At 48.0% G+C, this 12,448-nt stretch overlaps 1 protein-coding gene and 1 long non-coding RNA gene across 2 annotated transcripts in view; one reads left to right on the forward strand and one right to left on the reverse strand.

Annotated features, from left to right (window-relative positions):
- The window catches only part of LOC111139881, an 8,089-nt gene extending 7,097 nt beyond the window's left edge, over positions 1 to 992 (reverse strand). The window contains exon 1 of the long non-coding RNA XR_002640119.1: positions 163 to 992. This is a non-coding gene — a long non-coding RNA (uncharacterized LOC111139881). The remainder of the gene's footprint in view (positions 1 to 162) is intronic.
- A 325-nt stretch (positions 993 to 1,317) lies between these two features.
- On the forward strand, positions 1,318 to 9,005 carry LOC111139864 (zinc finger protein 8). The gene is made up of 4 exons (XM_022492286.1): positions 1,318 to 1,475; positions 5,108 to 5,234; positions 5,529 to 5,624; positions 7,238 to 9,005. The coding sequence occupies exons 1-4, from the start codon at positions 1,410 to 1,412 to the stop codon at positions 8,677 to 8,679; spliced, it is 1,731 nt and encodes a 576-aa protein (XP_022347994.1). The 5' UTR covers positions 1,318 to 1,409; the 3' UTR covers positions 8,680 to 9,005.
- Positions 9,006 to 12,448: the final 3,443 nt, after the last annotated feature.

The raw sequence follows: 12,448 nt of genomic DNA on the forward strand, positions 1-12,448 counted from the left end.
GGGCAGGGTCAGTTTAAGTTTTACTGTATAAACAAAATCACTGTTTTACCGGATGGAATCGCTCTGGCTAAATAGGCCCTTACACTAAGGGGAAGGCAACAGTTCCTCTGGGACCTTCTCCGCCCCCCAGAAAGGAATACTGTTTGGAAATTGTGTTGGTACCCAGTAGCGGCCAAATTCAGTCTCCTGGAGCCTGCCCGATTCATGGTTCCCACAGCAGCCACTGCCGCCTGCTCAAGTGAGTGAAGATGCCTGAAAAATTCGCATCCTGGTACTGCTGCCCTTGTCGCGATGTGTCCTGGGTGGAGTGGCAGGAGAAGAGGTCCAGCAAAGAGCAGACTGGTTGCTGTCCAGGGGGCGGAGGGATCGGTGGCCGTGGAGAGAGAGAGGCGGGGAGGAGAGGACAGAGATGGGAGAGAGTGTGAACTTTGCCAGCCGCTCCATCCCAGCCGGTGACCACTGTCGCTTGCCCTTTTACCCTGTTCCTGGTTTGTTGTCCGTCCCTCCCCACTGGGCTTGTCCATTCCTAGAATGTTCCTAGAACACAATGGTCAAATGTTTGCTCTGGTTCGACTGCAACCGGGTGAACGTCTGCTTTTTTCTCTCTTCTTTATTAGTAACAAATTCAATGGGTTCTAAGGACCCGCAGAAATGACGCATCTCAGAGGGAACGCCCCGAATCAAGAGAAAGCGGTCGGCTTTCAGAAACCGCCCCCCCCATGATATTACCAAATCGCTTAAATGTTCGTGTGGTTCTGGTGCGCAGAAAGAGGTTCTAGGTACAACAGCGGTATATGCTCGGGAGAGCAAAGCACCGCCCGCCAGGACGCTCGGGCCCCGGTTTCAACGCAGCGCAGCCCCACCAGCGAGGACAGACGGGCATCCTCCGCAGCAAAGCCTGGGAGCGCGGCCGGCCTGAGGGCAGTCACGGCGCTGGGGCGCGCGCAGACGCGACCCCCCAGCGGCTAGGCTGGGGACGATCCCCCCAAGACCCGGGTCCCTCGGCAGCCCTTCGCTCCCCTCCGCGGGGCACGGAGACGCCCAGTCGCCCAACACCCTACCGTGCACCGCAGCCCACAGCCGCCGGCCGCAGCCAGCCGCCGCCACCGACTCAACACCGCCTCGCCGCGGTCTGTGGCAGGAGCGCCCCCAGTGGCCGGAGGCCCAACCGATGGACTGTCCCATTGGCCCGAAGCCAAAAGGCTCTCATTGGTGGGAGGCTCGAGAACAAAGGTTTTCATTGGTCGGGCCCTGAGGCGCGCCGCACTGTCTTCTGGGAGTTGTAGTCGCAGCGTCACCAGTGCGGCCGCCATTGTCCGGCGGGCGGCGAGTGGAGTGGTCCTTGAGGCCGGGGCGGCTCCCGGGTTTACGGCCACTTTGGGCTCCCGTGCTCGACCTGTCGGTCCAGAATGAACCCCGAAGAGGAAACGACAGAACTGGCGATGGCTACGGGGCTGCCAGCGGAGTGGCTTCAGGTAACAATTATAATAACAACGATGGCAGCGGGCCGAGCGTCTCCCGCAGGTATCGATCCTTTAACCCCCAGCGCACGGTGAGCAAGGCCCGGGCCTTACCCTCTACACAGGAGGACACTGAGGCGCAGTTCAGGGCGCGCCCACTGGCCCTGCTAGGAAGGGTGGAGCTGGGATTCGAACGCGGGCCCTTTGGTCCCCGACTGCGCATGCTCCGCTGCTACTCCGGTTTCCCGGTTCTGGGATTGCGTTTGGGTTCGTTCCCTAGGACAGGGCTGGCCCGGCTCCCGCCGGTGGCCTTCCCCACGTCCGAGGGCGACTGCTGCGTGAGGGGTGACGGTCCCTAGTGTCAGCGCAGCGCGCAGACGGCAGGCATGAGACACGTCGGGATGCTCCAATTCCTGAACACGCACCGGGAGCCCTGTTCGCGAGGCCCCGGCCTAGCCTGAGGGGAAAGACGGTCCCCACGCAGCGGATTGGCGGGAGCGACGTCCCCGCGGGGGCTGTGGGGGAACCGCAGCGGTGGGCGGTCCGCGCTTGCAAGGCCGTCGGGGAAGCTGCCTGGTTGAGAGCTCCAGCATTTCTAGACAAAGTGGCCGCTGCCTGTGTTCTCCATAAAGTGCTGTCTCCACGCGGCAGAAACCGAAGATAATTCATAGCTCCGCAAAGATGTGTACCTCCAAAGATGTGAAGCGCCACATCTTTGACGTTCTGCACTTACTGTCTGCCGCTCATTGCTGCTGACGAGTATTTGCATGATTTCGGATTTAGTATGCCAAGCCAGACTATTGCTAACCTTGGCTTTGCATGTTTTCCGATGTGCGTTCTTGCAGATCGCCATGAGGTGCACCCACGCTTCAGTTTGCCTTTGCTCTGGATGGGTGGACAGGGAATGAGCAGTGTCAGAGTAAAACAGCTGGATAGTACTTAAAGCAGTAAAAAGAGATTTTATTCAGAAACTGTTGGCATGCGAGAAAGAGACTTCAGTATAGAACTGGGCTCAAATTCCGAATACAACCAGGGGAAGTGGGAATTTATACCTGGGGTCTGGGATGGGTGTAGTTCTTGCTAAACTGACCTAACAGGATCCTTTATTATTATTATTACTATTATTATTATTATTAAGATTTTATTTATTTTATTTTAAATATTTTATTTATTTATGACAGAGAGATAGTGAGAGAGGGAGCACAAGCAGGGGAATCTGGAGAGGGAGAAGCCCCACATGGAGCTCAATCCCAGGACGCTGGGGTCATGACTCAAGCCTAGGGCAGATGCCTAACAACTGAGCCATCCAGGTGTCCCAAGATTTTATTTATTTTAGAGAGAGCATGAGCAGGGCAGGGGTTGGGGAGAGAATCTCCAGCAAACTCTGCACTGAGCATGGAGCCCAATGTAGGGCTTTGTCTCATGACCCTGAGATCATGACCTGAGCTGAAACCAAGAGTAAGATGCTTAACTGACTGAGCCACCTAAGTGCCCCATGACCTAAGAGGATTCTTGTTGAAGGAGGCCAGTTGATCAGATACTGCCTGGAGGATTTTGGGGGATGAGGACTTGGAAAAGACATGGAGAGTGATCAGATATGGTGGGTGGGGATTCTGACTAAACCAACTCTATATGAATCTGGGTGATGCAAAATGGACACAGAACCCAGAGGTCAGGGCCTAGTTGAGAAGAGGGTTTGGAGGAAAGAGTCTTTGTCAGCAGCAAGAGAACATGTATAAGTTATCTGTTGCTGTGTAACAACCCCAAAACTTAGTGGCCTAAAACAACACTAAATATTACTTCAGTTTCTGATGATAAACGTCTCAAATGATTTAGCTGCTGGTTCTGGCCTGGGTGCATGAGGTTATGATTAAGGTGTCAGTCTGGACTGTTGTCATCTGGAACTTGACTGGGGCTAGAGGATCCATCTCCAGGATGCCTCACTCACATGACAGTTAGCAGTTCCTTCTCATGTGGGCCTCTCTGTGGAGCTGCTTGGCATGAAGGACTTATGTGATGCTATTGAGAGGTCTTATGGCCTGGACAGGTCAGTACACAGTGGACCTGGTGCCTGGGCTGTCACTGAGAACCCGTGCAGAGGGGGAGACAGGAGGCACAGGGAGCATGTGTCAAGGTTTGAGGACCTTCTGAGTGGGAGGTGATAACATGGGGACATGAACAGAGACCTCTGTTCCCAACCAAAGGGTTCTTCATACTTCTGCACAAGTTTAATCAGCCATATGCCACCTATACTATAATTTCTTTAATATTTTAAAATATACTTGTGTTTTTCTTAAAAGAAACTACCCCGGGGCGCCTGGGTGGCTCAGTGGGTTAAAGCCTCTGTCTTCGGCTGGGGTCATGATCCCAGGGTCCTGGGATTGAGCCCCGAATCGGGCTCTCTGCTCAGCGGGGAGCCTGCTTCCCACTCTCTCTGCCTGCCTCTCTGCCTACTTGTGATCTGTCAAATAAATAAGTAAATAAATCTTTAAAAAATTTTTATAAAAAAAAAGAAACTACTCCTTTATAATTGAGGTATTTATAACTGATTTTGATTCTCATTTCCCTGGTGGCTAATGATGCTGAGCATCTTTTCATGGGCTTCTTTGGTGTTTGTATATTTTATATTTTCTCTGAAGAAATAACCTATTTAGATCCTTTGCCCATTTTAATCGGGTTGTTGTTATTATTGAGTTGTAAGAGGTATATTTTCTGGATACAAGTCATTTACCAGGTGTATGATTTGCTGTTGCAAATGCGGATGTCTTTTCACTTTTTTTTTTTCTTCCACTTTCTTGATAGTGTCCTTTGGAGGACAAAAGTTTTTAATTTTAATGAATTCCAACTTATTTATTTTTTCTTTCCTTGCTTATGCTTTTGCTGTCATATCTAGGAATCCTTTGTCAATCCCAAATCCTGAAGATTTATTACTATGTTTTCTTATAAGAGTTTAATAGTCTTAGCTCTTATGTTTTATTTTTTATCCATTTTGAGTTAACTTTTTATATGGTGTGAGGTAGGGGACCAACTTTATTCTTTTGCATGTTGTCCTGTAGAAAGTGTTTTACAGCGCTTGTTCCCTATCACAGCCCCCAAAGCATGATTCTTTGTAGACAGGGAAACAAAGTAGAAATGTGAAGCTGCGTATACTTCTTAAGGAGGAAGTGGCAGAGTCAAAACTCGGATCCAGAAATACCTAGCTTTTGACAGCAGCCACACCCAGCCCATGGAAGGGTTTGATTTGTGGGATGTGTTTTATTTATTTATTTATTTTAAAGATTTTATTTATTTGACAGAGAGAGAGAGATATCACAAGTAGGCAGAGAGGCAGGCAGAGAGAGAGGGGGAAGTAGGCTCCCTGCTGAGCAGAGAGCCCGATGCGGGGCTTGATCCCAGGACCCTGAGACCATGACCTGAGCCAAAGGCAGAGGCTTATTAACCCACTGAGTCACCCAGGTGCCCCGGTTAGCTTTGATCTTGCTTGGATACTTTCACATGCCCCCAGTGAGACCTAAGTCGCATTCCTCAGAACATACAGTCTCTCAGGACACTGGCCTGTCTGTCCTCTGCATCCTCATTCCTCCTCCTCTTCCTGGGAGCACTGATGGAGACAGTTGAGCTGTTCAGGAGTGTGTGTGATGTTTCAGGAGCCGGTGACCTTTCGGGATGTGGCGGTGGACTTCACCCAGGAAGAATGGGGACAGCTGGGGCCTGCCCAGAGGACTCTGTACCGTGACGTGATGCTGGAGACCTTTGGGCATCTGCTCTCTGTGGGTAAGGCCTGCTTCCCCAGCTGATTGCTGCAATGACTTATGCTTCAAGGGGTATAGGTCACAGGGCTTCTAATATGAGGAGTTGACCTTGGGTTGGGGATCAGGGATCTTGCCTTCTCACTCCCTGTGGCACAAATGAGCAGAAGGATTTCTGCACTCTTCTGTCCCAGTGCAAAGTTTTCACCTTATTGTGAGATGTCCTCGTGCCCTATCAGGAGTCTAGGGCTGGATCCTGAGCTGGTTCTTTCTCTCTTTTTAGCAGATTCACATATCCTGTTTCTTTCCCTTTTTCCAGGGCCTGAGCTTCCAAAACCTGAAGTCATCTCCCAGCTGGAGCAAGGCGCTGAGCTGTGGGCAACAGAGAGAGGAATTGCCCAGGGTTACTGTCCAGGTAAGATCTGCCAAATGGCAACCCCTAATGGGAGCAGCCCAGGAGGAGACTGCGGATGTGCTGCTTGGAAAGGGTGGTGTGTCAAGGTCCCCAGCACCACCCAAAGATCCAGTGAAAGAACCTAGAGGAAAGTTAGCAGGAAGAAAAGGCTGATGGGGTGAAGTCCAGAAGCAGCCAAGACTCCAGAGTCTCTCCCAGCGGAGGCACATGCGACATGCTCAACTCCCCCACCAGGAGTTGTGACAACACATGAGAAATCTTAGCTGCCAGGGAAGCTTGTTAGACACTCAATGCCAGATGGTTTCATTGGGGGCTGGCCATAGGCATCCTGTGCCTGGCAAGACCAAGATGCTAGACTTCTAGAAGAAAGCAGCTGTTCACCATAAAACATACTATTGGCACAGTTTGGGCACAGTGAGCTACTCTTATCAGTTAGAGTGGTGGGAACTCCCCTGACACACAAATTTCCACACCTAGCCCAGGGCCAATCTTTTTTTTTTTTTTTTTTAAAGATTTTATTTATTTGACAGACAGAGATCACAAGTAGGCAGAGAGGCAGGCAGAGAGAGAGGAAGGGAAGCAGGATCCCCGCCGAGCAGAGAGCCGGATGCGGGGCTCGATCCCAGGACCCTGGGATCATGACCTGAGCCGAAGGCAGAGGCTTTAACCCACTGAGCCACCCAGGCGCCCCTTTTTTTCTTTTTCTTTTTTCTTTTTTTTTTTTTTTTGCCCAGGGCCAATCTTAAAAGCTGGCCTTTCTAAGGATGGCAGCCTCAGGCCTGCTCAGTTAGCTCTTTTCTGAACAGAAGGTCTGCACGCTGCTCCTGTACTTTCTGTTTTCCTCACCTATGCTCCCCATCTGCCTCTTCTCCAGTGGTCAGAATCCCTCCCCTTCCTCCCTCTCATCTTCCCTCTCAGCAGCCATCTGAGCATGCCCTTTCCATAGGATCATTTCCTTTTCCTTTTCCTTTTTTTCTTTCTTTAAGATGTTATTTTAAAGTAATCTCTACACCCATCATGGGGCTTGAGCTCACAACCCCAAGATCAAGAGTTACATGGTCTACTGACTGAGCCAGCCAGGCGCCCCGCCACAGGATCTTTTCTAATGTGTGAACTTGCCCTCCATCTTCTCCGTTTTATTCTTTCATGTCCATATTCTATAAACCTGTTCTCCACACCCTTCTGTTTTCTTAACTTAAAGGATTGTGTTCCTCTGTAAATCTCTGAAAACTGGGCTAGAGCAGCTCAAAAACAGAAACATTTTTTTTTTTTTCTACAAAGCAACTGCTGCTGCCTCTGGTTCAACATTCCAGTGGTGCCAGGGCTGATGGTTCTGATTCTTCTGGCTTTTCGTTGGGTTGTGGCATGGCTGCAGCAGCTCTGCCATCACATCAATGCTTCAGGCAGAGGAAGAGAGAAGCAGAAAGAATAGTGCCAGTTACGTTGTCCCCTTCTATCAGAATACCAGATTTCATCCATTGGGGTCTCCTTGGTCAGGACTGTGTCACATTCATCTACCCTTCTGCAGCAATAGGGAGGCTAGAAAGGAGGGCCTGACACCTTCTCTGTGTTTTTTCCATCAACTCCCTCAGAGCTCTTTGGTATTCTTTTAGGCCGGGAGTCTGGACCTGAAAGCCACGCGCCACCCAAGGAGCATGGCCTTCCTGAGATGGAGCCATCCCGTGTCACCGAAAGGGAAGGCTTCCTGAGGGATGTTCCCTGTCCCACCATATTAGGGGAAGACTGGAAATGTGAGGGCCAGGTGAAGTTGCCTGAGAAAGAACAGGATAATTTGAGGCACTTGGAATTTAGCCTCGAGGAAGCACCAATTCAAGATAAAAGCTATGAAAGTCTCAGACTTGGGGAAAATGGTGTCCTGAACTCAAACCTAAATGCATCCCCAGAGGTTTCTGGGCGAGAATATCTCTGTGCTTACGACTTACAGGTTATAAACTCGGAACATAACTCAAGTTTAATCAGTCAGCAGACTGGGTCCTTAGGAAAAGAGCCGTGTGACAGCAGTGACTGTAGCAAAACTTCTGGTCAAGCCATTCCAGTTACAGAACTCACACGAAGCCAGGTACAGGATAAACCCTACAAATGTACAGACTGCGGGAAGTCATTTAACCACAACGCACATCTCACGGTGCATAAGAGGATTCACACGGGAGAACGACCTTATATGTGCAAAGAATGTGGGAAAGCCTTCAGCCAGAACTCCTCCCTGGTTCAGCATGAGCGAATCCACACAGGAGACAAGCCCTATAAGTGTGCCGAGTGTGGGAAGTCTTTCTGCCATAGCACACACCTTACAGTCCACCGGAGAATTCACACTGGAGAGAAACCTTATGAATGTCAGGACTGTGGGCGGGCCTTCAACCAGAATTCATCCCTGGGCCGGCATAAGCGGACACACACTGGAGAGAAGCCATACACGTGTAGCGTGTGTGGGAAATCCTTCTCACGGACCACTTGCCTGTTCCTGCATCTGAGGACACACACAGAGGAGAGGCCCTATGAGTGCAACCACTGTGGGAAGGGCTTCAGACACAGCTCCTCTCTGGCCCAGCATCAGCGGAAGCATGCTGGGGAGAAGCCCTACGAGTGCCGCCAGCGGCTAATCTTTGAGCAGACTCCAGGTCTAACAAAGCATGAATGGACAGAAGCCCTCGGCTGTGACCCATCTTTGAATCCAGAGGAGAGAGCTCACCGGAGCGACAGGCCTTTCAAGTGTAATCATTGTGGGAAATGTTTTATTCAGAGCTCGCACCTCATCCGACACCAGATAACTCATACCAGAGAGGAGCCCCAGGGACGGAACCGGCGACGGCTTGAGCAGTCCTTTAGCCGGAGCTCTCACCCTGGCCGCCATCAGCACACACACTCAAATGAGAACCCTGGGGGCGGAACAAAGGCAGGACAGCCTGCGAACCGGGCGCTTGCATTGTTCGACATCCATGAAATCATGCAAGAGAAAAACCCAGTTCACGTTATTGGGGTTGAAGAGTCTTCCATGGGTGCTTCCGTGTTATTCGACATTAGAGAATCCTCATAGGAGAGGAGCTCTACGGATGACTTTTGAACCACAGGTACAAAACGGTGGTAAGTCCACACAGTGCATTCATGGAAAGGGGTCTGGGGGTAGAAATGTCTAAGGCGACCTCTGATTTCTTAAGAAAATGGTGCTTTGCAAATACCTGAGTTTGATGGTTCTCAAATCTGTCAAGCCCAGTGCCCCCTTTAACCATAGATGTTTTCTGCTGTCCCCTCTATTACTCCGAAATGAATTCACAGGTAATGTAACCTACACACGTGTACTGTAAAAAATCGATCTACAGTTCCTTTTTGTAGAGCATAATTAAAACAAAAGTAATTATGGTAGAGTAACGTGTACTAAGTGGGTGCAGTATCTTTCCATGTGACTGTGTGGGCCATTATGCTTGTACATCTGGGGTGTTGGCTGTTGTCATCTGGTATATGGGATACAATGTTGGCCATGGAAATACCTTGACGGGCATTCCTGTATGGGATGTGATTTTCTTAAGTGGTGACTAACTCTTGCAAAAGTGGAACAAAACAAAATGCCACTGTATTTCTGGAAAATTCTGTAGAAAATTCTAAGCATGCAGGAGTTAATATGTGAAGTTGACTTAGGATCTCATTTCAAACTGGTTGTTTCACACATATACATACAGGGTCTGCAGGGGCCTGTTCTGCATGTCACAGTCATTAGAGCACATGTGGCCCCCATGTATATGTCGGCTGCATTCATGGCCAGATCAGTGACCAAAAAAGCCCCCGTGAAATTCTTCTACATTCCCTGGTGGTGTCACAGCTCCTACTGAAAGCCATTGCCTTGAAACTGTCAGTGTTAGGTAAGCCAGAGGTTCTCAGTTGGGGTAGATTTGTCCTCCAGGAGACATTTGGTGATGTCTAGAGACTTTTTGGTTATCCTAACTGGCAGAACAGAGGGGTGCCACTTAGCAGCTAGTGGGTAGAGAATGCTGCTCAACATCCTATATTGCCCAAGACAGGCCCCCAACAAAGAATTATCTAGCCACAGATATGCCGAGGTGGAGAAACCATACCCAGCACTACAACCAATTTTTTCCAGACTCTAAATTGATGAAGGCTCTACTAACAATCCCATGTCTTCGATTTTAACAAGTGATATTATTAATTGATTTATACACAAATGTTTCCTAGTAATTTTTTTGACCGTTTTGCCGCATTCCTAATTGGTGTGAGAAAAGGAAGAGAATCTACTTACTTTTTTTTTTTTTTTTTAAGATTTTATTATTGGACTGAGAGAGATCATAAGTAGGCAGAGAGGCAGGCAGAGACGGTGGGGGGAGCAGGCTTCCCGCTGAGCAGAGAGCCCCATGCGGGGGCTCGATCCCAGGACCCTAAGATCATGACCTGAGCTGAAGGCAGAGGCTCAACCCACTGAGCCACCCAGGCGTCCCGAGAATCTCCTTTTCTGAGTAATCTAAATTTTAGCATTTTACCATGGACATTGTAAAACATGGATAAGCCCCACTTTTGACCATTCCTCCTGCCTGTCGTGTGGGGTACAGATTTGGGAGTGGTCCACCTATCATTGCCCTCTGGCGAGGGGACACCCAGCAGTAACTTCATGGCTCTAGACACCTCTAGAAGCCAGGCTTGTAGTTGCCCCTTTCCTTCCACCTTGGTCCCCAAAATGGCAACTCCTGAAGGGTCATGTTTCCACAGCCTCAGTATTTGCTGGGTGGGCTGAGGTTACAGTGGCCTCAGTGGGTAAGGTGGAAACAAGTTTGTCACTTGCCTTCCTCTCCAGACAACAGAGATCTTTACAAATTTTCTATTTCTCATTTCAGGTTACATTTTCTAGGCATAATAGTCCTACTCATTTCCATACAGATATCTTGAAACAGTCAAGTAAACTCGTCAGGGGAGGTTACTGTAAACTACAGAATACCTGGTTTTATCAGTTTGTAAAAGTGATGTAAGTTCTTCACTGCAAACGTGGAAAATGCACAAAAGTAAAATTTAATTCCTCATACTTCTGCCCAGAGATGGTCACTACCATTAAGATTTTGTTAATTTTGGGGTGCCTGGGTGGCTCAGTGGGTTAAAGCCTCTGCCTTTGGCTCAGGTCATGGTCCCAGGGTTCTGGGATCGAGCCCCGCATCGGGCTCTCTGCTCAGTGGGGAGCCTGCTTCCTCCTCTTTCTCTCTGCCTGCCTGTCTGCCTACTCATGCTCTTTGTCTGTCAAGTAAATAAATAAAATCTTTAAAAAAAAAAAAAGATTTTGTTAATTTTCCTGAAACTTTTTCTTAAAAATACACACATATACATATAGTGTACACTAGATCTTATACACACAAAAAAATACAAAAAAAGTATTGTTGTGTTTAGAAAATTGGAATCCTTTCTAGTTCTCTTGTAACACATGCTTCTCAACTATATTTTGAGCATTTTCCTCTGACAATTTCACGTAGCTTTCATTTAAAAAAAAATTTTTTTAAGATTTTATTTATTTATTTGACAGATCACAAGTAGGCAGAGAGGCAGGCAGAGTCAGGTGGGGGAAGCAGGCTCCTTGCAGAGCAGAGAGCCTGATGCGGGGCTTAATCCCAGGACCCTGAGATCATGACCTGAACTAAAGGCAGAGGCCTTAACCCACTGAGCCACCCAGGCACCCCTTCATGTAGCTTTTAAATTACCTTTCAGGAGGATTGTAGCAGTGTGACCACCCAGCATTTTATCAGCCTTGACTTTTATCCAAAAGGGGGGGTGGTTCCTACACATTTCCAGGGAGGGTATAAATTGATACAGCCTCTGTGAAGTACTATTTATTACTTGCTATCCAAGATTACAAAAACACAACTCTTTGTCTCCGTAAACCTGTTGAAAATCCAACAGGTTTATTTGTATGTTGTAGACTGAACATGGTCTCACTGTGGTATTGATTTCAGAAGTAAAAATTTGTAAACAACCTCAGTGTCCACCATGGGGAACTGCGTTAGTGTTTTATGCTGGAATGGAGAACTACACAGCTTTAAAATTGGGGACTGTCTTTATGTAATCTTAAGGGAAAGAGCTCCAAGATACATTGTTAAATGAAAAGGTGAAATAAGGTGTGCAAAGTATGTTTCCATTTGTGTAAAAAAACATTTGCTTATACATACACACACACACACACACACACACACCCCCCTAAGGGTACAAAGTAACCAGGCCTACTAGTTGCTCTTGGGGAGAAGAACTGGGGGGAAAGGGATGAGGAATAATTTTCACTCTATATCTTTTGATATTTTTGGAATTTTGAAACATGTGAAAGTATTACCAGTTCATAAAATAAATTTAAAAATCTCAACTCTTGCAAATTAAAGTAAGTTTGATCATTGGCTTCATTTTCTGTTACACCTACACACACACAAAATTCTTAGCCACACTAAGCTACACACTAACTCAATGCACACGTCTGAGCATTGAGATAATGGAACCAGTTAAGTGTAAATAGCTTTGACTCCATGAATTTTCCTGCAAGCTATAAACTAGCACCTAAATTTTAGTAGCACATAAATTTTCAAGTTATTATTAAATTCACTGTATCAGCCCAGATTTTGAGAGCCCACTCATGAACGAGCCAAGTTGCCCATTTTCTTGTACATCTTCAGCAATATTCAAGTTGTTTGTGCAAAAGATAACTGGGAAGGAATCTGCGTCCAGTCTGAAAAACAGCCAAGTTGCCCATTTTCTTGTACATCTTCAGCAATATTCAAGTTGTTTGTGCAAAAGGTAACTGGGAAGGAATCTGCGTCCAGTCTGAAAAACAG

The sequence above is a fragment of the Enhydra lutris genome, unplaced genomic scaffold (assembly GCF_002288905.1).
Source record: "Enhydra lutris kenyoni isolate GAN:26980312 unplaced genomic scaffold, ASM228890v2 scaffoldscaffold122, whole genome shotgun sequence".
Classification (NCBI taxonomy): Eukaryota; Metazoa; Chordata; class Mammalia; order Carnivora; family Mustelidae; genus Enhydra; species Enhydra lutris.

What these genes read in the sequence shown, in the direction of transcription:
- LOC111139864 (XM_022492286.1), top strand. Translation starts at nt 1,410, where the DNA reads ATGAACCCCGAAGAGGAAACGACAGAACTGGCGATGGCTACGGGGCTG. An exon ending in TGCCAGCGGAGTGGCTTCAG is followed by an intron (nt 1,476 to 5,107) that starts GTAACAATTATA and finishes GTGATGTTTCAG; the next exon opens with GAGCCGGTGACCTTTCGGGA. An exon ending in TGGGCATCTGCTCTCTGTGG is followed by an intron (nt 5,235 to 5,528) that starts GTAAGGCCTGCT and finishes CCCTTTTTCCAG; the next exon opens with GGCCTGAGCTTCCAAAACCT.